Raw genomic sequence first — 24,456 nt, 5'->3', positions numbered from 1 at the left:
AATATAAATATCTTCCCCTGGTTTCTTCCATAAATACAGCTTGATTTCAAAAACAGCAGAGCAGATAATGTATCATAATGTCATTCTTTCATATACATTCAATTATTATGGTTTTAGTAGGAGAGCAATTCCCCAAGTATTAGCTTTCAGTTGAAAAAAAAGAAAAAAAAAAATCAGTCATTTGATTGATTGAACCATAGAAATAAACCCTAATTGCACAGGTCATGGCTGAGTCTTAAGCACTTCTTTTAAACAATCTGCTTGTTTCCAGATGTCAGCAGTTAACTTAGCGAGTACAATGTTTACATTGAGAGGCAAAGCTGTTTTGAATGCGTTGTAGCACTTATAGAAGAATACGTTGTGGAGAAAGGTCGGACATCAGTATTACAAGGGGTTCACCTCTCATGAGGATCACCCTTTTTACATAATGCAGGTGATATAAAAATGGTGCAACAGATCTCACTTCAATCAAGTGTTGCAGCAAAAGCACTTTACAGTTTAATGTTGCATATCCAAAAGGTCTAAACATCCCAAGCACTGACCTTTTCATATTTCACAATAAAGATGCTATCTCTGATTATGTGGACCACGGTCCCATCAGCTGATGTGGGCAAAATGACATTCTGTGAAATTGGCCAGTTTAGGTCGCTTCGAATACATGTGAGGGGGCTAAATTGAGAATTATATAGTCTTATGAGCAAAAGGGAATATGAATGAATTCATATATGTTTATTATATATAAACACACACACACACACGTATATATATATATATATATATATATATATATAAATATGTGTGTGTGTGTATGTGTGTCTAAATGTGCAAATGAAGGCAGATGCTCTTTTCCTCCCACCAGGAAAAAGCAATCTGCAGTGTCTCAGGCAGGTGAAGTGCTCTGATGTTCTATTTAAAAGCCAGGGTCACTTTTCTCATCTCCGCTGCAAATTAGAGACGTGACCTTACTGCTCTATATCGCTCCAACTCTTTCCCTCTCCTCTTCTGAGCCCTGCATCATAATTGTGCACGGAGACGCGCGGCGTGAACAGGTATACACAAACAAATACGCAGTCTTTGTGTTACAGTGTTGCACCAAAACAATATTACTTAACCTCTAAAGCACTGTAATCAAATAAAGGCGAGTCCCGGGTTTGAGGTGTAAGTGGCGAACGCACCTTCATTAAACTGAGAATCATCTCATCAAAACGCTGCTGATGTTCACCTCTCTTGGGTTTTAAGGTGTGTTGGTGGATTCATGAATGCCGTCTTCACTAATAATGTAGCACCCACTGTCTGGCCATGGTACTGTTAGATGTTTAAAGGGTCAATTTGGCCCCAAAACATTTTCTCTCAAAGCTTTTATGTTTGCAATGTAGATTTTGTTTGTCATTTGCAAATGCTGTGAGCCTCACAGTGCCGAATCTCACGTCGAGTATGAAAAAAAAAGAAAGAAGGAATTTGAGTAAACTGACCTTTTAACTGCCTGGATAGACAAGATTCATTTACATTTTTTAGCTCAGAATGAATCACTTCACTACTTGAAATATTCTGATGTGCACAGCAGGTTACATAACATAAAAGAACATTTGATGTCTTTACTCAATGAACCTCATAGCTAATTAGCTGCAAAATCAAATGCAACTGTTTGCTCAGACCGAATGAGTTGAATCTCTTGCAACTTTCTCTGTCACCAAAACCTAAACTGGGGGACAAATTTACACAACCTGCTTATCAATCCTTTCTATAAATCTGCACATCCAACCAATATGTCTGCCAATTACCAGTCGTCCCAGATGCTAGCATGCTAACATCCCTACAAGGTGTCGGTTGATGTTGTACGCCACGTAGCCGTGAATACAGATCACTCTTTCTCTAAAGATTCCTGACACCTGTAGTTTGATCAGCAGCACCTGTTGTTCGGCTGCCAACAGATGGGAGAGTGGAGATGTGAACAAAACCCACAAACCCCCCCCCCCAGTGAATGAGTCTGCTATCAGGCCTTACCAGGTGACGGTGGCTGGATCTTGACCTGCTTCCTGCTGTCCACTCCAGTCACGCCGCCTCCTCCGCCGCCGCTGCTGTCCCCCGGCGGCTCTTCTCCCCTCTCCATCTTACACTCATAGGCAAACAGATACTGGATGTACTGCTTCTTGAGCGAGCTGGCCGAGGTGCTGGATGTTCCCACGTTCAGAGTGGTGGACAGCTCGCGCCACTTCTTGTTCTTGTTCACCTGAGCGGTCGAGGGTTGGGGAATGACAAAACATTCATGAGCCAAATGAGGATCACTGATGACTCTCTATATATAGTAATGCATCCTAGTAACGTCAGCCACACACTTGTCATTTTGCCTGGAGTTTGGTAGACCACAGCCTGCTGAATTTAATCAAAAATAATCACTTCCACAGCTGTGCACTTCATGTTTTGTACTTACTATAACCACAGAGTTTTAGGGCAATCTTGAGTACAACACATACTTCTCACATTGCTGTTTTATCTGGGGCCGTTTTTCATTATGCCCAGTTCCAATTAGGAGGATTCCTCATACGACAACACACAATACTCTTTCAGACAACAGTGAACTTCCAGTTTTGTGGCAGTTTGGGGAGGGTAATTTCCTGTTTCGACCGAACAATGTCTAAGGTCATAAAGCAAGGTCCATGAAAAAATGATTTTCCAGATTTTGGTGTGGAGGAACTTGACTGGCCTGCACAGTGCTCTGACCTCAACTCCATCCATCCAGCTGAACCGGAACACTGACTGCGAGCATTGGCCTTATTTCCCAACATCAGTGGCTGACCTCACTCAGCCCCGCGGGTTCCAAAATCTTTTGAAAACCCTTTCCAGAGTGTGGAGGCTATTACAGCAGCATGAAAAAAATATACCCCCATGGCTTTGGAATAAGAAGTGTAATGTTTGCTCGTCCACATATTTTTGGTCATGTAGTATTTTGCCGTTTGCTGTAAATCTGGCTACAGTTGTAATTGAAATATGTGAAATATGTAAAGCTTTTATAAGTTCAGGAATCAGGAATAAGTTCAAGAGTTATTTAATTCCCTTGAGTATATCTCAACATTTACAAGCTCACCATATGCCACGCTGCTTCACTGCACATTGCTGGAGAATATTTAATAGCTAATGGACAATAGTCTATGATATTCGTGTACACGTTCTGCTCAGAATGCCTTGTTGACTTGTGGAACCTGTCTGTTATTTCTTACTGCATTTCACGACTGTAAAGCTGGATCTAATCTAACATTCCAACACAATAACATCACGTGTGCTTCCTCAACGTTACCATGGCGAGGCCTCCAATCTCCCGAACAGCTATGTAGAGCTTCCAGAGGTCCAGCGGCTTCTTGGCCACAGTGGGAAGCTGGGTAACAGGCGTGCCCCGCTCCTCCATGAAGGTGAGGTATCGCTCCACCCAGCCCCGCCTCTCCGGCTCCACGCCCATCTCAAACAGTCGCGTGATCCGCTCCCCACTAAGGGAGGAGGCGTTTGGGTTGACTTTCTGTAGACAGAAGACGAGAAAAGTTGGCTCACAGTAATGAAAATGTCTTTTTATTCATCCCTGCACAGTATATACTATACATTCGAGTATATATAGTGCAGATTAATTTCCTTTGCCGTATCCTATTGCTGTTTTCTGCTAGAACAACCCACTCTCCCCATGAGGATCATTAAAGTTTCATCCCATATTTACACATCCTGAAGTAGGCCCTTGTCGAATGACCACGCAAAAATAAACACTTCTTTAGAGCATTTTCTTCAGTGTGCGGCCTGTATTTACTTCAAAGTTCATTCACAGCACATTCATGTCCCTCAAATTCAAATTGGTGTACAAAGTTTAATCTCACACAGCCATGTCTGGCTTCAGTACAGGTTTAAAAAGACTTCTGTGGTCCAAGAACAGGCTTCTGATCGTGTAATTACACAATAATCCTTCAGTCATTCACAAATCAATCAAGCTAATAGCTTATACCGATATTATTTTCCATAAAGGGAAATTCACTTTGTTTCGCTGATCACTTGGTTTGGTCTCTGTGTCTACATATTCATGTAATTCCTGTACTCATTCAGTTCATGCACACATCCACCCAGTTTAAGCTTCTCGGGCTTACAGGACTGGAGGGGGCCTTGAGGGGCCAGGGGGGGCTGCTGATGCTGTCGCTGTCGTCTCCGTGGTAGGAGGACAGGCTGGCCGGGCTGGGGGAGAGGGGGGAGGGCACGGGCAGGGCACCGCCTGGCGTGGCTGGCTGGGACGCACACTGCTGGGAGCTGCTGCTGCTGCTGCTGTTGTTGTTGCTGTAGCCATCCTGTAGCTGGTGAGCAAAACAGTGAGGATGAATATATTCAGGTAAAAATTAGGGAAATGTAGAATAGCATAAATGGAATTTCTAGTACTAGAAGTACTAGTAACCCAAATGCAATACTTGCATACTTGTACTTAGTTACTTTCCACCAGTGTGTGTGTGTGTGGAAAGATTTTGCATGTCTTATACCAATCTCTTTGTCTACATGCATGAATGCATGTTTGCATGCCAGAGATATAGAACGCGGTGTCTACTATATGTGTGCATGCTTCACTTTGTGTAAATCAGTGTGTGAGTGTCCAGTCCTTCAGTGCATGTGTACACATAGTTGTGTGTGTGTGTGTGTGTGCATGTGTGTGTGTGTGTGTGTGTGTGTGTGTGTGTGTGTGTGTGTGAAAGAGACTGCGAAAGAGGGAACAACAGCTTGACAAGTGCTTCTGGTCTGTGTACAGAATGCTCATGTCAGCAAAAGCTTATCTTCCTCCCTCTCCCTATCTCTCTCTCTCTCTCTCTCTTTCTCACTCTCTCTCTCTCTCTCTTGGCAGACAGATCATCTCTTTTGGGAGCACTGGGGGTCTTTCTGGCTGCTCTGACTGCCTTAAATAATTCAAAAGGCCCTACTACCGTAATCAGCAAAAGAAAAGACAGGGATTTGGAGGGAAAAGACGTGTAGTGGATGTGATGGAGGTGCGAGTGTGTTCGTGCATGGGTGTGTGTGTGTGAGTGTGTGTGTGTATGAGAGAGAGGGAGGGGATGTTAAGCAAAAACAAGGGGAAGGGGTAGATGAGAGCAAAGAGCAGAGTTCTGTTGTTGCTGTGCTGAGCCAAGCCGAGCTGCAATTGTAGGGCAAAATGAGAAGTCAGCATTGTGTATTGGGACGTGTGTGTGTGTATGTGTGTGTGTATGTGTGAGGCACTGAGGAAGAAGTGTTAAGACAAGGATGGTGCATGTGTGTGTGTGTGTGGACTTACTGGAAAGGCCAGTGTGTTGCTCCTTTTTGCTTGAATAATTCAATAAATGAAGAAATATGTTGTGCATATGCACTGTATTTTTGTGTTGTTTGAATGTGTGCAAACGTGTGTGTACGGCAGATACCGAGCCCTCGCTTTCTGTCTGTGTCACTCTCTTTTTTTTTTTGCAGCTCGGGCTGCCAAAACATCAGCAAGAAGAGAGTGCTAGGGGCAAAAACAAAGCGAGGAAAACATTAGGAATGGTAAATGTTAAACAAATCATAAAATATGGCGAGAAAACAACAGAAAAACAGCCCACTATGCTGAGGCAGCTTACTGTATGCTGATCAGATTTGGTTTGCTTCATTAAGGGAGCAAGATTAAAAAAAAAGGGAAATAATTTAAATGAAAGGGAAAGAAGGAATTGCAAAGAAAGACAGCAAGAAGAAAAAGGTCAAGGAGGTACCTTTGATTTATGAGGCTCGTTGACAGGGCTGCTTTCGTTTTTTACGTCCACTTTCGGTTTCCCATCTGGGCTCATCATCCCGTCTCCTGACATTCCCATGGCTCCTTCACCAAGAAAGAGGAAACATTTACTCAAAAAATACTGCTGAAATGTTCACAAACAAAGATAGCTGAGAAACTGAATAAAAACATTTAGTGAGAGAGATCTGTGGGTAGGTAATGTTTCCTCCTTAATATAGAAAATAAAAAGGCTTTATCCCAATAGGTGTGCTTTCACCACAGTGGAATGAGGAGGTATTCTTTCAATGATTTTGTACTCTGGGTAGTCTGAAACATGCTTAAAATGGTTTGTATAAAGTCACAGACAAAATCAAATAGTTCCTTCCTTCCTTCCTTCCTTCCTTCCTTTCCCTGTCTTCAATGCCCCTCTAAATTCTTCCCAGCCATTCATCTCCAAGGGAAGATAGTGAAGGAAACGTTTAAAAGACCGCTGCTTAAGGAAGATATAGACAGAGAATGAGATAAGGCTCCACTAACAGCGAGCCGGTGCACTCGATCAACCATGCTGGCTGCACCTCCTCAGTTTGAGAGAAATCATGAATGTTCTCACATTCAAAGTGGCACAGAATGGTGAGGATAACATTCAAGAGATGTCGGCTGACAAGCACACTTGTGTTCTGTTTTTCAAATACATTTGTGTACCTTCATGCCGCTTCAAATTGAGCTAACGTCCTTAAAGACTACTTTTCATCGCGCCAGCTGCATATTTCTTATTAACAGAAAGAAGGGGTCCTTGAATCCAAGGCTCCCCTCTTTATTTTCCCCTCCTTACTGCGGCACGGTGGGAAAACTAATGGCTTTTTACCGTGCCCAGGGGCACCAGATGAGGTGTGAGGAACCTTGACGCTCTAATTCGTACGAAGTTTTCCAAATGTCACACATTCTTGATATTTGTGTTTAAATAAAAGGTGCCTTTCATTTTGGAAGCCGCGGTGCTCTCCGAGTTGCATTTAACAACAATACGGCGGGGTGAAGGGCTGAAAGAAAAATGGATGCACCACATTAATCTTTGCTCACTGGAGGGCCAGCGCTACAGGAAAAGTAAGAGCTCAGAAAGTAACTCTTGATTTCATAGCCTTTTACTATCTTTTGCTCCTTTTAGTCCTGCACCTCTCGCTCTGCCTCTGAATGAGAACCAGCCTGTGTGGGTTCTGCTGTACATTCAACATAAAAACATAGGTTCATCTCGAGTGGCTCAATGTGCTGTGGTTTCTTATACAACAGGCGCTTCACGATTTATCAACGTCCTCTATATTGCAGAGATAAGTTGTTGGCCATGAGGTGGTTTAAATGCTGACATTATTTCTAATGTCAAAAACTGTATGTAAGCATTTAAACCCCAAGACAATAAAGAGCATTACAATGCTGGTTGGCATCTAGCTAGTATACCTAAAGGTGGCATATTGTAGGCTGGACCTTGTGCGTTGCCCATGGCTGAGCTGTTGTTTCCAGGTGGCTGGCTGTAGGGGACAGTGGTAGCCATGGTGGCCGCCGGGCTGACGCCAGGCCCTTGGTAGCTGCCCTGCCTGGCACAGAAAGGGGACATGTTAGTAGAAGTGGTATCATGAATCCAGTTTAGATTTGCAATGTAATGACAGGCTGTGGTGGAGATAAGTGGGTCACAGTGAAAGCTGCAGGGGAACAGAAGTCACAAAATCGTACAAAGATGATATTTGGCAGCCTGTCACTGCCATGCTGCTTTATTGTTGTAGTAAAAGCCGAGCAGCGTGTATATCTGAAAGTCACAATGAAAGCATGCAGCATCAGACAAGAGACAGAATACTGCCATCCTCTCTTTGCTCCTCTCTTCAATCCCCCCAACCCCCTCCTCCCTCTCCCACAAGTCATAATTTAACTAATTAAGGTGTGCTTTTGGAGAGGGTCGTGTTATTTGTTGCCATGGTAACAGCAGAAGTCAATCCCGCTCAATCTCCCTCCCTGAGCCTCCATTCCCTCTCTCTCTCTCTCAGGCGGCTCATCACATGGTGTTGCCAGTGACATCAGAGAGGCTTATCTGCAACCTGCTGAACACTAGTCATCCATGTGTGTGTGTGTGTGTGTGCAGGGGATGTGTGCGTGCGTGTGTGTTTATGTGTGATTGAAGGCAACATCTATCATTGCATGCCAGGCAGGCTAAAGCCAGTGACACGGGGGCTGAGAGGGAACACCGTGTTTGGAACAATTTGGTCTATCTCCTGCTGTCTCAAGATTATCTCCTGGACAACCATATAAAAGACGATTGGGAGACAGACTGAGAGGGGAAAAAAACCCATAGAGATAGATAGAATGGCTCAAACGGTTGAATGAATAAGAGAGGAAAGGTGGAAGACAAAGAACGCAGGATGCAACGCCGTTAGAAAGGAAGACAGGAAGAGGAGAGGTGAGAAACGGCAGACGACCGAGGATGTGAAATGTTAGTAAGGGTGAATGTAAAGGCAGAAAGGATGGAGGGAAAGCTGGAAGGAAGGAAGACATCAGAGGGACAATGTTGGACAACGTCAGACCACAAGGAGGAGTATTTGGCCGGAAACACAACACTGTTCTATGTGGACGAAAAGAAAATGATATCCGGATTTATGTCAGTCAATTCCCTCCTAACTGGCATCTTTCTCTCTTTCACACACTCACACAGACACATAGTGTAATACCTCATGTTGGAACCGATACACATAGCCTAAGAGGAGGGATTGGCTTGGTAAACCTCCCCATAATCTCATCTCACAGATGTAATTAGTCATAGAGCACGGCTGATGATACATATGTAATCCCTCTATGGGGGCCGAGGTGCACAAGGGAGCTCCATGGCAAAGAAACAAGCTCACACCAAATCCATGCTTATCTGGCCCCATTTCCATATAATGGGGGAAATATAGACTCCTTCGACGCTTCCTACGTATTCCCTAAAAAGGTTTCTTTGAGTCAAGAAATAAACGTACGTCCTGATCATCGCAACTTCTCCCTCGGGTAAAAATGTAGACTGCGTGCAAACTCCCAGGAAAGAGAGCCAGCAAGGAAAAAATAAGTTTGGAAATGCCCGCGAACCTCATTTATTCATACTGTAAAAACGCCCCTCATCCACTTGCTAAGCAATATAAGCAGAAGCTCTCATGTGAATGGTGAAATACCCAAATCAACAACAACAACATTGGTTGGAGGTTTTCGACTGTGGCACTCTCCCATTATGACTAATTCATGTCATAAAAAAGCCCATTAGAAAGCACTTGATGGAGGCATTGCACAGCGTTTAATCACACTTAATATATGCATGTGCCTCTATCGTGGGGGGGGGGGGGGGGGAGGAGGGGGGGGGGGGGAGAAAAAAACACGGCACAGCGCATTCATCTTGCTCTCAGGCACCTTTGTGCCAGGGAAAAAAAGAAAACCCATCCTGTTGCCGCAGAGAGAGAAAGAGTGAGCGAAGGAACAGAGAGAGGAGGGATGGAAACAGAGGGAGAGGAGAAAAAGAAGAAGGGAGGTGGAGGGAGAGAGAGAAGGAGGGAGGGAAATTAAGGCAAGAAGAAGCCTGAGTGGTGTATGTATGTGTCCCTGGTGGACCGATGGGGGGCGTATCTTGAGCTCAGGGCCCCAGAGCTGGAGGTAATCGCTGTTCCATGAGACTGAGTCGAGGGAACACACACACACACGCACACACACACACACACACACACACACACACACACACACTAAGTAAGAAACATCTATACTAACACCATCAGGCCAGTGCATTCTCAGTGTGTTGTTTAGTAGTGGCCTGGGGAGGGAGAGAGATAGAAAACGCACAGGGAAACTGTTTTCTGGGGTTTCAAAGAAAAGTTAGGGTGAGAGACGTCACTTTACATGTGTGGAAATTGTGCTTTGGTACTTTGGTTGAAAATATATATATTTTTTTACCACTTCAAAATGACAGCATTCTATTGTTTTTTCTATTCAATCTATTTAAATGCTCTACCCTTGCCGTCCTTCACTTCCCTCTTGTTCTAAAGACACACACACACACACACACACACACACACACACACACACACACACACACACACACACACACACACAGTCATCTCTCTCCTTTTGCTATTCAGTCCACATGTGTGAAGGGCATCAGAGAAGGCCACTTTTGCACCGTGGGCAGAGTGTGTGTGAGCGTGTCCTTGTGTTCATCCGCGGGGTGGGCGCTGTTGCCAAGGGGATGCCATGGTTACGAGGTGCCAGCCAACCAGCTGACGGTGTCTCTCTAGAAGTGGCAGCGCCTTTGTCCTTCATTCGTGGTGACAGGCCGCGCTGACGCCTCCCAGCGCTGCTAACTGGACGAGACAGCAGAAGCGTTGGGACTGCAGGAGTGTGTGATGGCTGAGTGTCCCTCCCTATCGATCCTTCGGCTTTGTGTGTGTGTGTGTGTGTGTGTGTGTGAGTGTGTGTGTGTGTGTGTGAGTGTGTGTGTATAAGAGTGAAGAAGAAAGTGAGAGGGAGGAAAAAAAGAGCCAGAGAGAGGCTACTGGATGGAAGGATGGAGTGGATCGGCTGGAGGCCATGAATTATATATGGACCCAATCTGTTCTCAGGGCAGCTTGGGCGCATAGCTCCTCCAAACTCCTGACTCAACTCACCACACACACACACACACACACACACACACACACACACACACACACACACACACACACACACACACACACACAACACGTACACAGACGGGGGGCCAGAGTAAACCCCCTGCAAAAAATAAAAGGACAGCTTTTAACATATTAAATCCAAAGAAAAAGCTACTCTTCCCTTCTCCCTCCCCTCCTTCCCAAACATCAAACAGCTCAGGATGGATGGAGGAGAAGCCATTTATTTTTGCCCATCTAATGAAAGCAGAGCGCTCGGCAACACTGCCAAGACTGCGAGCGACAAAGCACCACAGGCAGCATCCCTCGTTCTTGACATTCAAGCGCTGCTCTTATTTATTTAGCAAATTTACTTACTAAGGAGGTCAGAAATTAATTATTTGGTGAGGATTTGCCTGGGAGCACTCTCCTCTCCTCTCTTCTTCCCTCTTCCAACATTTTTCTCCCTTCAATTTCCCTTTGATTTACGGCATTTTTTTTCCTGAGCTTTGCTCTTCTTCTACTAAGTGCTTATTTTTTCGACAGAGCCCGTTTCTATAGCTCCAGGAACTTTTTGTAGAGTGTCGCCGGCAGCGCTGGAAAGTCATTTGAAAAGCCAATTCTGTCCTCAGAAGCTGCTGCCAAGAAAAGCTTATACCTTTTAATACTTTCGGATCTCTTCTCTTTTCCCCCAAAAAAAATCCCCAACATCAATCCAAGGCCTCTAAAAAAATGTTGTAACACACCTTTCTTCCAAGCTAACTTGTACCTCCTCTATAGTGACAGGCTGGACACCATCCATGTTATTTGAACATAACATATCGGACTTTTGAGGCTGCAATTCATTATACTGAACACTGGCAGCCTAGTTCACCCAAAAACTTTTCATAAAACTGAGACTATTTTCCCACAAACATAATGTCATTTCAAGATAAACCACCTTGTATTTTTGAAAAAGGGGAACAGGGCTCGAGCAAGCAGTATTTACATATTATTAAAGTAACTGCAACAGCAGAATAAACTTGGATTAAGAAACTCTGATAAGAAAGACATATTTCCCTGCTCTTTAACAAATTCACTTTTAAAAAAGCAAACGGGTGCTTTTTTATGTGCCTCCAACTCTCTAATAGGCCAACACTGTTCCCACTAAACCACCAATCACACTGATTAACCAATACAAGCAGTTCATTTTGGTCCTGATTCCAGTCGGACGGTGGAGGAATAACTCTGAGAGGGCTCGAGGGAAGGAAAAAGAAAAACACACTCATGCCACACTTTATGAAGATTTAATCACGACCCACGCCTGCAGACATGGGATGCCAGAAGTGGCCCTCCTCTGCTCATTTGGCATTCTTTTCACCCGTTGTAATGAAGCTGGAGTTTCAGTTGGTCTGCTAGCGTGTGAGTGCGTGTGTGAGTCAGGGGAGGATGGTGATGGGGGAAGAGAGGTGGAAATGTAGAGGGATTATTTGTGGGGATGTAGTAAAGGGACATTTTCAAGCTAATGAAGAAAAGGAGAAGAGGCCAGCCAGTGACATCACCGCTAACTAGCCCCTGATTTGGAAGGTCGGGAGTGGGCGGCTGTGTGGCAGTTCACTCGGGGTTGATGCATCAAAGAGTGAAACTAGACATGTGCTACGACTAACAACTTGTTTCTCAGACGGAGAGGAACTAGGTCTGAATGTTTCAGAATGTTGCGCTGAGATCTGGAGAGCAAACGGGGAACTGGAGCCTTTAACTGCAAGTTTTCGGAGGCCAATTTTCTCCTGATCTCCCTCAGATGTTCTAAAGTGGGATCTGAGGAAGAAAAACATAACAAGGCTGTGCTGGAGACAGCGGAGAACAAAAAGCAAATTGGGAGGAATAAAGACTGAGGGAGATAAAACAGTCTGGGTAGAATAACAGAGCGGCACAGAGACGGAGAGGGCGATACAGTTGGGAGAGTTGGTAAAAAGAGTGAAACAGGTGGGAGGAGAGAGAACAGAAGCAGACGGGGATGGATGAAAGAGGCAGAATGAGCGATAGCGAACAACTCTGACGGCAGCACAGACACGGGAGTATTCAAAAACGTCCATTATAACAAACATTTAGCTTCTTTTTTTCATTTATCTTTTTTAATCAGTCAAAACAACTTTCAGCCCGTGGACTAATTCCTATTTGTAGAAAAACAAAAATCGATAGCAGTAGATTGCAGCAGGATGACAAATGATTCAGATTTGTGAACACTGATCTGCTTTGAAAACACTTTCCTGTCTTTCTGAACATCCAGTTTTTCCTGGAAGTAATACATTTAAATAAACACGATGAAAACCATTTGGAAGTTAGCATGTGCAGGAAAAGTCACATTTACCAAAAGAAAGCTGTCCGTTATGCTGTTTTTTCACCCATCAAATGTGAGCCTTGTTATTCAGTTAAAACAACAGGACATGAATTACTGCATCATGCCAAAGATGTAGATAAAAGACAGAAGAAAGACAAGAAACGCAGTCAACAGTGAATCAAAATGGATCCCCGAGAAGGATCGACGTGAAGAAACACTCTTTCTCGACAGATATGTAAACAAACAGGGGAGGAGACGCAGCCCTGTCGTCCGGCGGCACCACACTGAGCCACACCTCTCTGGTGTCTGTGAGTCTTGGTGAATGTGAGCAGAGACTGACAGGCAGTCTCATTGGTCCCAGCAGTGAGGATCATGTCATGCCACTTCTTATTGACAGCCCAGCCATCTTTTAATGGCTCAGCCCGCATTTGCATTGCTGTGTGTGTGTGTGTATGTGTGTGTGTGTGAGAGAGAACGGCACTGGGCCCCCCCGATGCACGCAATTAATCACACACACTGTCAGACACACCGCAAAATGCCAACACGGTGCACACGACAATCTGAAACTCTGTATGTGTGTGTGTGTGTGTGTGTCCATGCATCACGCTGTCTGTGCTCGCTTGTTTTTGCCATTAGAGTGACTAAGACATGCTGATGATGATAATGATGACTACAGTGATGATGCTGAAGGTGATGATGGCAATTAAAATGATGAACAGTGATGACTCCTCTTTTGCTCTTGTGAGACTTATCGCCATGATCACTTTCAGGTCCGCTCAGCTTGAACAATGTCCGCTCGGTTTAGTCACACGACGCACACATCACATGCAGACAGTGTATATTTAATAGACACACGGTATGAGGGTGGTGGACCTACCTATGGTGCTGTGAATGTGAGGGTGGCAGGATGGGTGGATGGTGAGGTCTGAGTGGAGGTGGGGTAGGTGGACAGGTAGAGGTGGGTTGGGGTGTGGGCCAGTGGGTGGGAGTGGGTTGGGGTGGCTGCATCTGGGCCGAGGACCTCAGATGTGGAGGCCGCCTGCAGATCGACGTTAACAGACATCCGACAAAATGAGGATCTGAAATATCACCACTAGCTCCAGTCTGCCTCGTGCATCTTCAGCAATGGGAATGAACATTGACGATTGTTAATCTGTCACTCTTGGACGCCTGGAGAATGCTGGCGAGACTGCTCCCATGATGCATTGTTAGGCAAAAACCCCGCACCGATTGGAGGAAGCATATAAATCCACCCTTCCTCTCAGAAGACGGCCATGTTTCCACAAGTTCCCCCAGCAGGGTTCAGCAAAAGTTTACTGCCCACACAATCCCACAACAGCGCTGGTCTCCGACACTACAAACACTCCTAGATTCAAAGCTCCAACCTGATGGAAAAATACTATCCCTTAACTCATATAGCATGCCATTATAGCATCAAAGTGCTTTGTATTTGTGATAAGGTGCTTGGTGTCACCTCCGTCTGGTGTTTTCACAGTTAAATCTATGGTTTGCTTTTCCTTCTTTTATGTTTTAACAGTGCAGTACTCAACCCGTACAGTCGGCTCACAGGACAATATCTCTCTTTCTGCAAGAAATGGCACTTGGCGCATAGTGCCAGCGATCAAAATGTCAGGCACTTTATGAGATGTGTGAAAATAGGGATAGCTACGCAAATGGCTCATAGAAGCGTGGAACCCCTGAGAACGACTCTTGCCTTCATGTCTGAAAAGAATGCTGTAAAAAAAAAAAAAGAAGCAAAAACTCTCTGTGGTGCTTTTCGGCACATCTCCCCACAGATGACCCTGCAGAAAGAGTGATGCAACATAGAGGTGTTTGCTGGCCCCTAATTTAGCATAGCACCATTTCCAGGTGAAGTAAAAAAAGGGTAATTCCTGTTTGAGTTGCACTGTAATAGGATTTTTACAATTCACATTTAAATTATTTTTTCGCACTATAGGAGCATCTGCAATCAACTACATCCACATATATGCATATATATTGTACATACTGCATACAAACGTAATCTCTAAAAATACAAGATTTACTAAATCAATTAGTCCTTGCTGCGCTCTCACCTGTTGTGTGTTGAGTTGGTGGATCCTGGCATGGCAGCTGCTGCTGCTTCCTGGGCCTTGCGGTTAGAGTTACCCAGGGAAGGAGGGCCCATCCCGGGCCCGGCTGGCTGGGGCATGCTGGGGGAGCTGGGAGCCATGGGCGGGTATACCTTGTTCTGGTTGCTTGGGCCATGGTTGCGTCCTACAGGTATGGGCTGACCGGGCCCCTGGCCGTGCATGGGGCTGCTAGCGTTCATTCCCAGACTGTTGTTCATGCCGGGGCCCGGGCCGCTGTAGCTGGTACTGGCAGGCCCACAGTAGTTGGAAGGACGAGGATAGTTACCTGGAAGAACGACATGTAAATGAGCCTTCAATCTGTGAAAATGTAGGTATTAAACAGACAATGTCACTCAAAAGGTAAACAGGGCTGGTTGTCACTTGGGACTTTCATTTGAATTTGATAGATTGTTCACAATAATGACATGAAATGAAGATGGGTGCTATGAATCATATCATTTGAGAGAAAGTATACCATTATATTTTCAACAGGGACACATAGAAGAATTCCATCCCTAAAGAAAATCATCCTGTGACAGACGAGGAATGTAAAGTGTAAAACTATATCCTGCTTCATAACCTCTTACACCTCCAGTGGTGACCGTAAAGAACTATAGCGGGCGTGGTGTGGTGACACTTTTTCACGGCTGCAGGTTGCTGGATGGCCCTGGGAACAATTGTCAAGCTTAAGGCTGACTTTGTGAAACACTTGAGAGGAGCTCTAATCTGCAGTAAATGCTTTCTTTTTGCCCTGGAGTGCCACGCGGCCGCGATGCCAGAAGCTTTCCTAAGGCACACTTAAACCCCTCCATTTTGGCTCTAAAAGCAAAGCTCGACTCCAACACCAGCTGCAATAATAGCTGAGAGAAAATCACCATGCTGTCAAATACAACATGTACATACACTTAGGGACATTAAAACACACCTACTGTACATGTAATTGCAGTAAACTCCCACTCACATTACACATCACATTATATTCTCTCTACAGGCAATTGGCCTTTTGACTGTGATACTCCCTCCCTGGGACAAATCCCCTGCAAGATAGAAAGGAAAATGTGGCATCCTCCATTGTGAAGGGGGCTATTTATTTTGATTTGATTAAGGGTGCTTTAGTGGGGCCTCACTGCTTAATCCTCTGAGAATATGTCTGGAAAAGGGGATCAAGTCCCTTTAAAACCTGAAGGCTGTTCCGCACGCTCAGACGAGGAAAAGTTGAATGACAATATTCCACAAGAGGGGGAAAAAAAATGGAAATGGCTTCTCAGTGTCCTCGAGCTGCTTTAGTGAAGACACTTTCCACATGACATAAGCCTGCAAGTCCAACGGAGGGAGAGAGTGGGAGGAAGCAGCAGAGGGTGGGGGGAGACAGACAAGACAGAAGGTAGGGGGGGGGGGGAATCCTGCCCCCCAAGCCCTGAGATAGGATTTATATTGAATCAAAATAAAAGTCTTTCCCATAAAAGTCAGCAGCTTCGGTTGAATTTGTCCAGAAAAATTGTGATGAAATCTACTGTGGGAGATGGGAAAAGAAGAAGAGGATTATTTCTGGGCAGGCTTTGGTGAGTCGGTGAGCTGAGTACGGCTGACACCTGTCAAGGGTTTTGGGGCTATAATAGGGAAGCGTTCAGGAAGAAAGGATGTCTGCTAACGAACACAGGAGGATACATATGGTGCACAGTACATGTGTGTGTGTGTGTCCATCTGCTTGTCTGTGTGAATGCATATATAATACTTCTGAGACCTTGCAACCACTGAAAGACACATTTCCATGTTGCTTCCACTCATAAGCGACTGCCTACAATGCTGTGGAAAAGCCTGGGAACGGTGCCCCGCAGCTTCCTTCCTCCTGGCGCGGCTGTATGGTTGCTGCAGATGAACAAGGCCACAGTCAGCGACCTCTCTCAACCCTCTTTGGACAGCTGTTGAGCCCCATGTCGTGGCTGCCTGCCATACATTCTCAAAAGCCTGGGTGGACACTGTGGTTTTTAGGCCCTTTGTGACACACTGAGGCTTCAGCACACCTCGCAGGGACTTTTTTTATATCCCACACTCCCATTTTGTTTCCCATTTTTGCGGATGGGTCAAATACCCCAACAGTGGGAGTGTCCGGGAGTTTCCATGAGACTCAACTTTACAGGGAAGGGTGTGAGATGCTAAGCCAAATCTCACTGAAGAGGTTTGTGTTGAAAGAAGATGACACGCTGCATCCAGAGAACTTATCAGTCATGATGTACCACCGTTCAAAATGTTCTAGTTGTGGGCTATGTTTGCCTCGGCTGACAAAGGAGAGACAGAGTAGCTGTGGGACGGGGTTAATGCTAAGCTTTTCTATGAGAGTCTTGCTCCGTCCTGACAAGAATGATTCACTTCCTGAAGGATTGGTGCTGCGCCAGAGCGCTTCTTCAAGGGCAGATAGCGCACTAACCCACTTTTTAAAATGACTGAGAGCTCAACCCTGAAATTCTAGAGGTTTTCATGAGAGTCATTCATGGCTTTTAAGGCTTTGGAGGTGTCATTCAGATCACATCAGATGAGAAAGACCAAATAGACAGAAGTAGTAGTATTACTGTAAATTTAGTGCGTGGTTGAGTCGGAAATCACTCACTACTCCCTATACAGTATAGTCCTGGTCAGTGGACTCCTACAATTCATCTTGAAAAGACTTAAAAATGCATCCAGACCTGGGGACAAATAACCGTGTCTGAGGGAGCTTTGTATAGAAACAGATAGAAATCATCCTAATAGTCCGTTTCCGATGCTCCTTGTGACTTCTCTTCAGTTAACTTCTGTTCGGAATTGAATACAAATGTGTGTTTCTTAGCCAGTGGCTTCATATAAGGAGTTGTGAGCAGTCAAGTGTTTTTTTTTTTTTGTAGTGAAAATGCACATGTTGTCATCTATTTCACCTACTTCACATGCTTCTCATACTAGTCTTGAAACCAATCAATAAGGGACAAGAGGAAAAGAGGACAAGAAAGCTGTAATTTCTTATTTGTCCCTTCTCACGTCCTTGTGGCTCAGTCCTGGTTTCCTGCCTGCTTCTCGGGCACTTGGCGCCTTTGGGGAGTCTTGGTGGTATTTATAGCGTGATGGGGGGGTGGAGAAAGAGAACTCATGGTGCTTCGTTCACAATTACATGGAAATTCCCGGCACGGTCACGCCTTCGGTCGACGCTATATCCTGCGCCGGGTTTAATCCCTGCAGTCCCAAGGGAGAGCTGGAGTGTGACCGAGCAGATTATCGTCTACTGCTTCCTCAGCAGACTGGACCGTCCAATGCTAACAGCCGAGGCAGTCATTCTCCCGGCTACAGAGGAGTAAGGTATGATGGTGCTCCAACGAGCCCTCCGGTTCTGTGAACTCCATCAATAAGAAGTGGAACGTAGATTACATGCCTGTATGCTTGAGCTGCCAAGGACAGCAGCAGGTCAGGCTGTCCATGTCCACACAAATGAAAGAGATGAATAACAGCACTTTTCTCTTTTACTTTTTTTTGTGGATATGTTAGCATTTGGAGGAATGAAATGAATGGTTGGGGAAGGAAATGTACTGTGATGACAAGAATAAGAAACCCTGGTGCTCATTTCGTTTCAACTTACTCCGGAGGTACTTTCTAAACCTCAGCATGAGTTCTACGTTTCACCATCTCCATATATACCTTCTGATGCAACTAATGTCTGGTTCAGACTTCACAATATCAATCTGATTCTAGTCCGACGGCTGCGTCAGCTCAGATCAGGAAGCATAATGAGTGACATTAGTGGCGAAGTAAACAGCAATGATGTTGATGCTGTAAGGTGGAATTGTGAAATTGAGGAAAAATGTAGCAAACTATGGCAACAACAGCCCCGCCTAGTCTGAAGCAGGCAACAGTTGTATTCAGTAGTACCAAGTATCACATCCTTTTACTGAAAACTAATACAAACCGAATATAATGCAGCTTCATCTGCTTTAAAAACAACCTTGAAATTAGACAGATGAGTTCAGAGCCATCGATAATGTCAATACAGACCAAGTTTTTGTGGAAAAAGAAACTGCAGATTACTTCACTTGCTCTAAATGGTGTTAAAACTCGGTATTAAACTGCTGTATACTAGTATGACTTGTAGAGATGAGTCGTTTTGTTGCAGCGTCTTCGCTACCTAAGGCCTCCACTTCCTCTCCCAGCTTAAGCAGGGCAAGGTGCTGAGGTGGGCTTAAGCAGAGCAGGGGTGTGCCTTGGGGCAGCCGAGTTCCACACACTGTCAATTTGCTCCCCGAAAAAACTCCACTCCCTCCCCCAGGCGCTGGCTTTTTTGGCTGAATTACACCACCGCTCCAGCAAGGCACTAAGGCTTAAAAGTGCTGTCTGAGGCATGGTCATTACCAGCGAGTGCTTAACCCCTTGGGGGGGTAATGGTGGAGGGAGCTATGCGATGGGTGGGGGAGAGAGCAGAGCTGAGACAGATTCCAAATCTCTTTCCTGTAATGGCCTGATACCCCCCCGTCTTTCTGTGTGTCCACTGTTCTCAACATGCTGCCTCTGTACAATGTCCAAGTGCATGTCTGGTAAACAGCTGTTGGAGTTATTTAAGTCCTGAGGAGTCTGATATCAACACACAGTATGAGACCCGTTTAACTTCGGATGAAGAGAGCTTTCAAAGGACAGCCATGGACATAAAGCAGCATAATATATTTGGGGGTAACATGAGCAGTCCACTCACTGTAAGCTGTCTAATTGAGACTGTGAGAAAATAGCTAAAGGGGCGTCAACTTTGGCTGGGTTCGACTGTGCATCAATCTTTGCTTACAGTCTAGGAAGCAGACCTAACTAATCAAAGATCTCTGGAAATAAAAGTACTAAATATTTTAGTGTTGCTTGTAGAAAAGGCAATATCCTGCTGCGGTCTCATGCATCACCATAACTGTATGTTGGAAGGGGCTTAAGTAGTTGATTAAAAAAGCTGTATTACAGTTGTTTGGCCCTGATTAAAGACCAGTGCTGCAAACTTCCCTTACACAACACCAGACAGACTTTGGTGGGATACAAATCAGAAGTTTCGTGTCACACACCACACACACAACTTAAGAGTTGGGTTCTCCAAGCGCTGCCGACAGGCCAAGAAAAACAGCAGAGCAGAGTGCAGAAACTTGGATGCGTTTCTGTGTTGGCTAATGGCTGGCTAATTTGTTAGTGCGCTTAGGAGAGGGAAGGGAAGCAGATGGAGCTGTCATTAAGAACAATGACCAGCAGCTGTCTGCCCGGCTCACCCTAAACAGACCGCTGACGAGCCCTTCAAGAACTGGGACCCGGCTAGGTCCCCATAGGAATACTTTCCTGGACTGAAGGGGTTATAGTTTTTATGATCTCTGTGTATGATAACATCAAATCCTCCAGTTTAAAGGGGAACATTTTACATTTGCTTACACGAGGGTAAGGCTGTGTTCAGATAACACTCCATCATAAAACAAACCCTTGTCATTTTAATCACATCATTCTGTTTGTACGGGGGGAAAAAGCTGGGTGGCATAAAAGTTTCACGTGGCTAAACTATTGCCACATTGAAGTGCCATGTCATCCAGCAAAGAAGTGTCATGGACGATTAAATAGTCTTGACAAAATAATGGGGATCACTAAATATAGGAAGAACATCTCAGTATAATTCAAAGTACTTCAACACACCTTCAGTACAAAATTAAAGTAGGCTAGACAGCATTGGTTTTAACATAAAACATAGAAACAGCAGGTAGTAAAAGAAACTTTTTGGTTTCCTCTGTTTCTGAAGCAAAGATACAAATGAAGTCAGTCACGTTTCTGGTACCTTCTGTGCCGCTGTGTGAAAGTATTCTAGAGTACTAATACAGGACAGATGCAGGTCAGTTGCAAGCGTGTTAAATTTGAATGAGAGTATACACACATATGTATATACTGTACGTGTGTGTGATGAAAAGACGGTGAGCCTGAGCTTTTCTTCCCATTTCTGATGGGAACATCTCTCCTGTCACCCGAGTGAGATTTCACGCTCATCTGCCTCCAGAGCCTCTTCCGGGCTCGTCTGCCTCGCTGTCACTCTCTACTTTATTTCTCTCTTTTTTTTCTGTCTGCTTACTGGGCTGTCAGCCCAGCCAAAGTCACATTAAGAGATAAGAGTGGGTGGAGAAGGGAGAGCAAATACCAAATGCATCAGGGCTATTAATCAACATTAACAAATGAAAGGGAGAGGACGCAATTTTGGGAAAGCACAAGCAGCGACGGGTGCATTTATCAAGGTGACACATTAAAACGCACATTTACCAAAAAAGTGCCATAATGTTTCGTCTGGTGTGTCGCCAAAGGCAGAAAGCAAGTACAACAGCAGATGTCAGTGTTTACTGGATGGCCAGGAGTCGTCCGTTGGAGAAAACAACTGCGTAGAGATCGCTTAATTACAGAGAGTGAGTTTTTTCTCAAATTTAAGGAATCTGCGATTTGTTTATATTTGTTTTTTTTTCCCCTCAAATATCAGAAAAGGCTTGGATTGATGGTTTACCAAAATATAAACTGAAGCGAATTTTAAAATTAAATAATATCTGGAACAACTGCAGCAAATGAGCAGAGAATGTATGTGGGCTTAAAGTGTTAGTTTGCTACATGCATTAAAATGTGACGCAATGTACTTTTAAACACACAAGATTATTTTTTTTAAAGTTTCACAGTTGTGAACCTGTAAATTGACTAATGTTTGAAGCCTTATGTTTGCACACTGTGGAGTAAACCCTCGGAGCAGACTTCCCACCTCCTTGTGGGTGAGATGAAACGAGAATCTTCACAGTCTTCTTGTTAATACAGAACAGACAATACACATGAATGACTGGTGCTTTTAAATGTGTCAAACACAATAAATGTCTCCATTGAAGAAGAGGCTGTGTGCTTTTAAGACGGTCCCACTCTCAAGTAAGTCTCATAACTATTTCAGAATTCCCTATCTTTGGTAATGGATTTAGCATTAGCTGAAGTGTGAGAGTGCCTTTATTGGGAGACGATATTCTACTGCAAACGTGAGATTAAGTTTATAGAAAGTTTAATCTAACTTGTATTTGAAGATTTAACAAATATCCACAATTATACTATGTATGAAAAGAAAAAACACCTCTTTATTTTCTTCGAGACACTGGCTCTTTTGTCTGTGAGGCTAATATTAAAACACAGCCTGATGACAGGATTGTCATGGACATCATCAGGAAGTAACTAAAGTATTTCACTGAAATACTGGTATTCAGGTAGTTGCACTTAACTTTTTACTGAACTACATTTACATGATAACTTAACTCAGGGCCCGGGGCGACGCAAATTAACACGCAAGTAAATACAACTGATCCTGCGACCAAACTCGCAAGTTTTCCAATTCCTCTTCCACCACTGGACATCATCATTCAGTGGGTAAACCTCACCAAGTGTCAGTCTGCCTTGTCATTCCGGAGCTACCTCATAATCTTATCATGAGGAGGTCCAAGAAGTCCGTCCAGAGTTCAAGTGTCTCATGAATATTCTGACAGTCACGTCCTCAGAAGGCTGGCTTTGTATGTCTGCAGCAGAAGCCACACAGGATGAGTGGAAATTGTATTGGAGGTGGACGATGGACAAAAACGGAGGATGGATATGTTTTTCAAAATGAGTCTTTTTGTATCTGTCATTGGAAAATTCAAAACCACTGACACTGATGCCAAGGCCCAATGTGACTGCAAAATGGAGGCCAACGGTCATCGAAAAAATACAAAAGTGCCTTTCATTTGTAAGGCCAGACTCCCTGGGAATGAACAATATGGTATTCATCACTTCACTGAGACTAGTCAGAAAGAAGAAGCCGTTCAACAAAACTGATGTCAGGTCAAAGTCAACAGAGTAAGTCAACAAGAGGCCTGTTAGTGATTTTCATGATTAATGATTCATTTTTAAGTCTGAAAGAAGTCAAAACTTCCAATCCAATTCCATCTCTTTTGGTTTTGAATGGTCTCAAGCTGTGGCCTGGAAGTTACAGCCTCTGGTTCTGATACTTTATGTTGTTTCAATGAGCCTGGCTCCAAGGATTACATTCTTATTAGAGCCCTGAGATCAAGTCAACACCCCAGTTTAAAAGAATGCACTGAAATGTGTCGTAGATGGACTGAATCCTACTGAAACCCTGGGTTCGAGTCCAAACGGCGGCCCTATGCTGGCCGTCCCTCCCCCCTCTCTTTCTCCCCCTTTCACGCTAACAATGTCCTCTCCATCAATAAAGTAAAATAGCAACAAACCTAACCTAACAAAAATACTTAAAAAAAAGAAGAAGACAAACCTAGACTCCTTGATCTGCTTTTTTATCTTTTGTTATTGTCGGCTCAGCTGCTCTCAGCTAACACTTCAGTAAACACGATATGGAACTCCATCTCAATTATCATTATCTCTATTGTGTAGAAGATGAGCTCTAAAAACAATTTCAAACAAGTGCTGACTACATCCCATTTACAACGTACGAGTGTGATTATGAAATTGTGTGAAGCTGAAAATAAATGTGTAGCCTACATTTCTCACCTGAATATAGACCAAAAATGAATGTGTTACCTCAAATAAAAAGCTCAAAAGCTATTATTATTATTAATAATACTGTTTAATTAAGTGCCATTCATATTTATCAATTTGATAACTGCGTTAATCAACATGAATTTTAGCGTAGAGCTCAACCTTGGTGAACTTTCACATGCAAATTTACGCTACTGACCAATAGCAAAGTGTCTTGACAGCCAGAGTCCAAAGTGGAGAGAAGAATCTTATTTTATATGTGGAGTATAAAATGCTCCAAGAAAAAATGATTGGTATGCAGACAGTTGCATACAAATATGTCTTCTGAATAAACTGAAAACTTATTATCTTGTAAGTGACCAGACAATGAGTAAAAGACAATGAGCAGTTAACAAGGTATTGATCAAGTGAAATTATGTACAATCCTGAAAACAAAACACCACGGGGGGTTATGGTTATTATAATAAACTGGGGGAGCGGATGTGTTAGTTGTTAGCTCACCAGCTACAGTAGTTTAGTAACTAGTCCTGTGAGTGGCCGCTACGTCACCAAGCCTTAATGCATCATAATATAATAATATAATAATATAATATTCTCAGTTCATGGATAATTCATGTTCCAAAAAAAACGCTATTACTTTAAGTGTAATCATCAATAAAAACAAGTTCATTATAACGGTCAATTGGGCGAACCGGCTCTGACCTTGGTGTCCATACTGTGATCCTTGAGATCCATAGGAGCCTGAAGGGCTGCTCTGGGAGTAGGGACCCATCCCAGAATACAACGGGCCGCTGGGTGAGGGGTGGGGGGACATAGGAGGTCCGGACTGAGGAGAAGCAAACTGCGAGCCAGCCTGGTTCCTCTGCATGTTGGACATGAAACCTGAAACACATGAACAGACCTATAAAAAACAAGGTCAACACTTTGCTTATAAAACACAAGGAACACACATGTTGACGGAGGGATTGAATAAGAGTGGGTGTGATCATTTTCCAGCTCCACAAATTGGGACAGCCATTCAATTTCCTCGTGTAAAAGGACCCTTCGTTTTGATAAAAGCCCTAATCTTTCACCATGACATCGCTTCCTGTTACTTGAAGATACACATCAGTAACAGTATGGAGCAGGTATTAT

The 24,456-nt window shown here is 44.1% G+C and overlaps 1 protein-coding gene across 11 annotated transcripts in view; it reads right to left on the bottom strand.

Annotated features, from left to right (window-relative positions):
* LOC311016438 (AT-rich interactive domain-containing protein 1B-like) overlaps window positions 1-24,456 on the bottom strand; it is a 159,786-nt gene that overhangs the window by 10,338 nt on the left and 124,992 nt on the right. For 7 of the 11 annotated variants that reach the window (XM_084014115.1, XM_084014111.1, XM_084014112.1 and 4 more), the window contains 8 exons: window positions 24,025-24,204; window positions 14,767-15,088; window positions 13,569-13,730; window positions 7,178-7,314; window positions 5,730-5,833; window positions 4,122-4,322; window positions 3,296-3,511; window positions 2,005-2,230 (listed from right to left, as the gene is read on the bottom strand). In XM_084014115.1, the coding sequence (XP_083870241.1) occupies window positions 2,005-2,230; window positions 3,296-3,511; window positions 4,122-4,322; window positions 5,730-5,833; window positions 7,178-7,314; window positions 13,569-13,730; window positions 14,767-15,088; window positions 24,025-24,204 (1,548 nt within the window). The remainder of the gene's footprint in view (window positions 1-2,004; window positions 2,231-3,295; window positions 3,512-4,121; window positions 4,323-5,729; window positions 5,834-7,177; window positions 7,315-13,568; window positions 13,731-14,766; window positions 15,089-24,024; window positions 24,205-24,456) is intronic. The other 4 variants (XM_084014116.1, XM_084014117.1, XM_084014121.1 and 1 more) reach the window with 4 other exon arrangements.

The sequence above is a fragment of the Eutrigla gurnardus genome (genome assembly GCF_963514095.1).
Source record: "Eutrigla gurnardus genome assembly, chromosome: 7".
NCBI classification, from domain to species: Eukaryota; Metazoa; Chordata; class Actinopteri; order Perciformes; family Triglidae; genus Eutrigla; species Eutrigla gurnardus.
The sequence above is the reverse complement of the archived record's forward strand: the minus strand, read 5'-3'. Positions and strand labels throughout refer to the sequence as shown.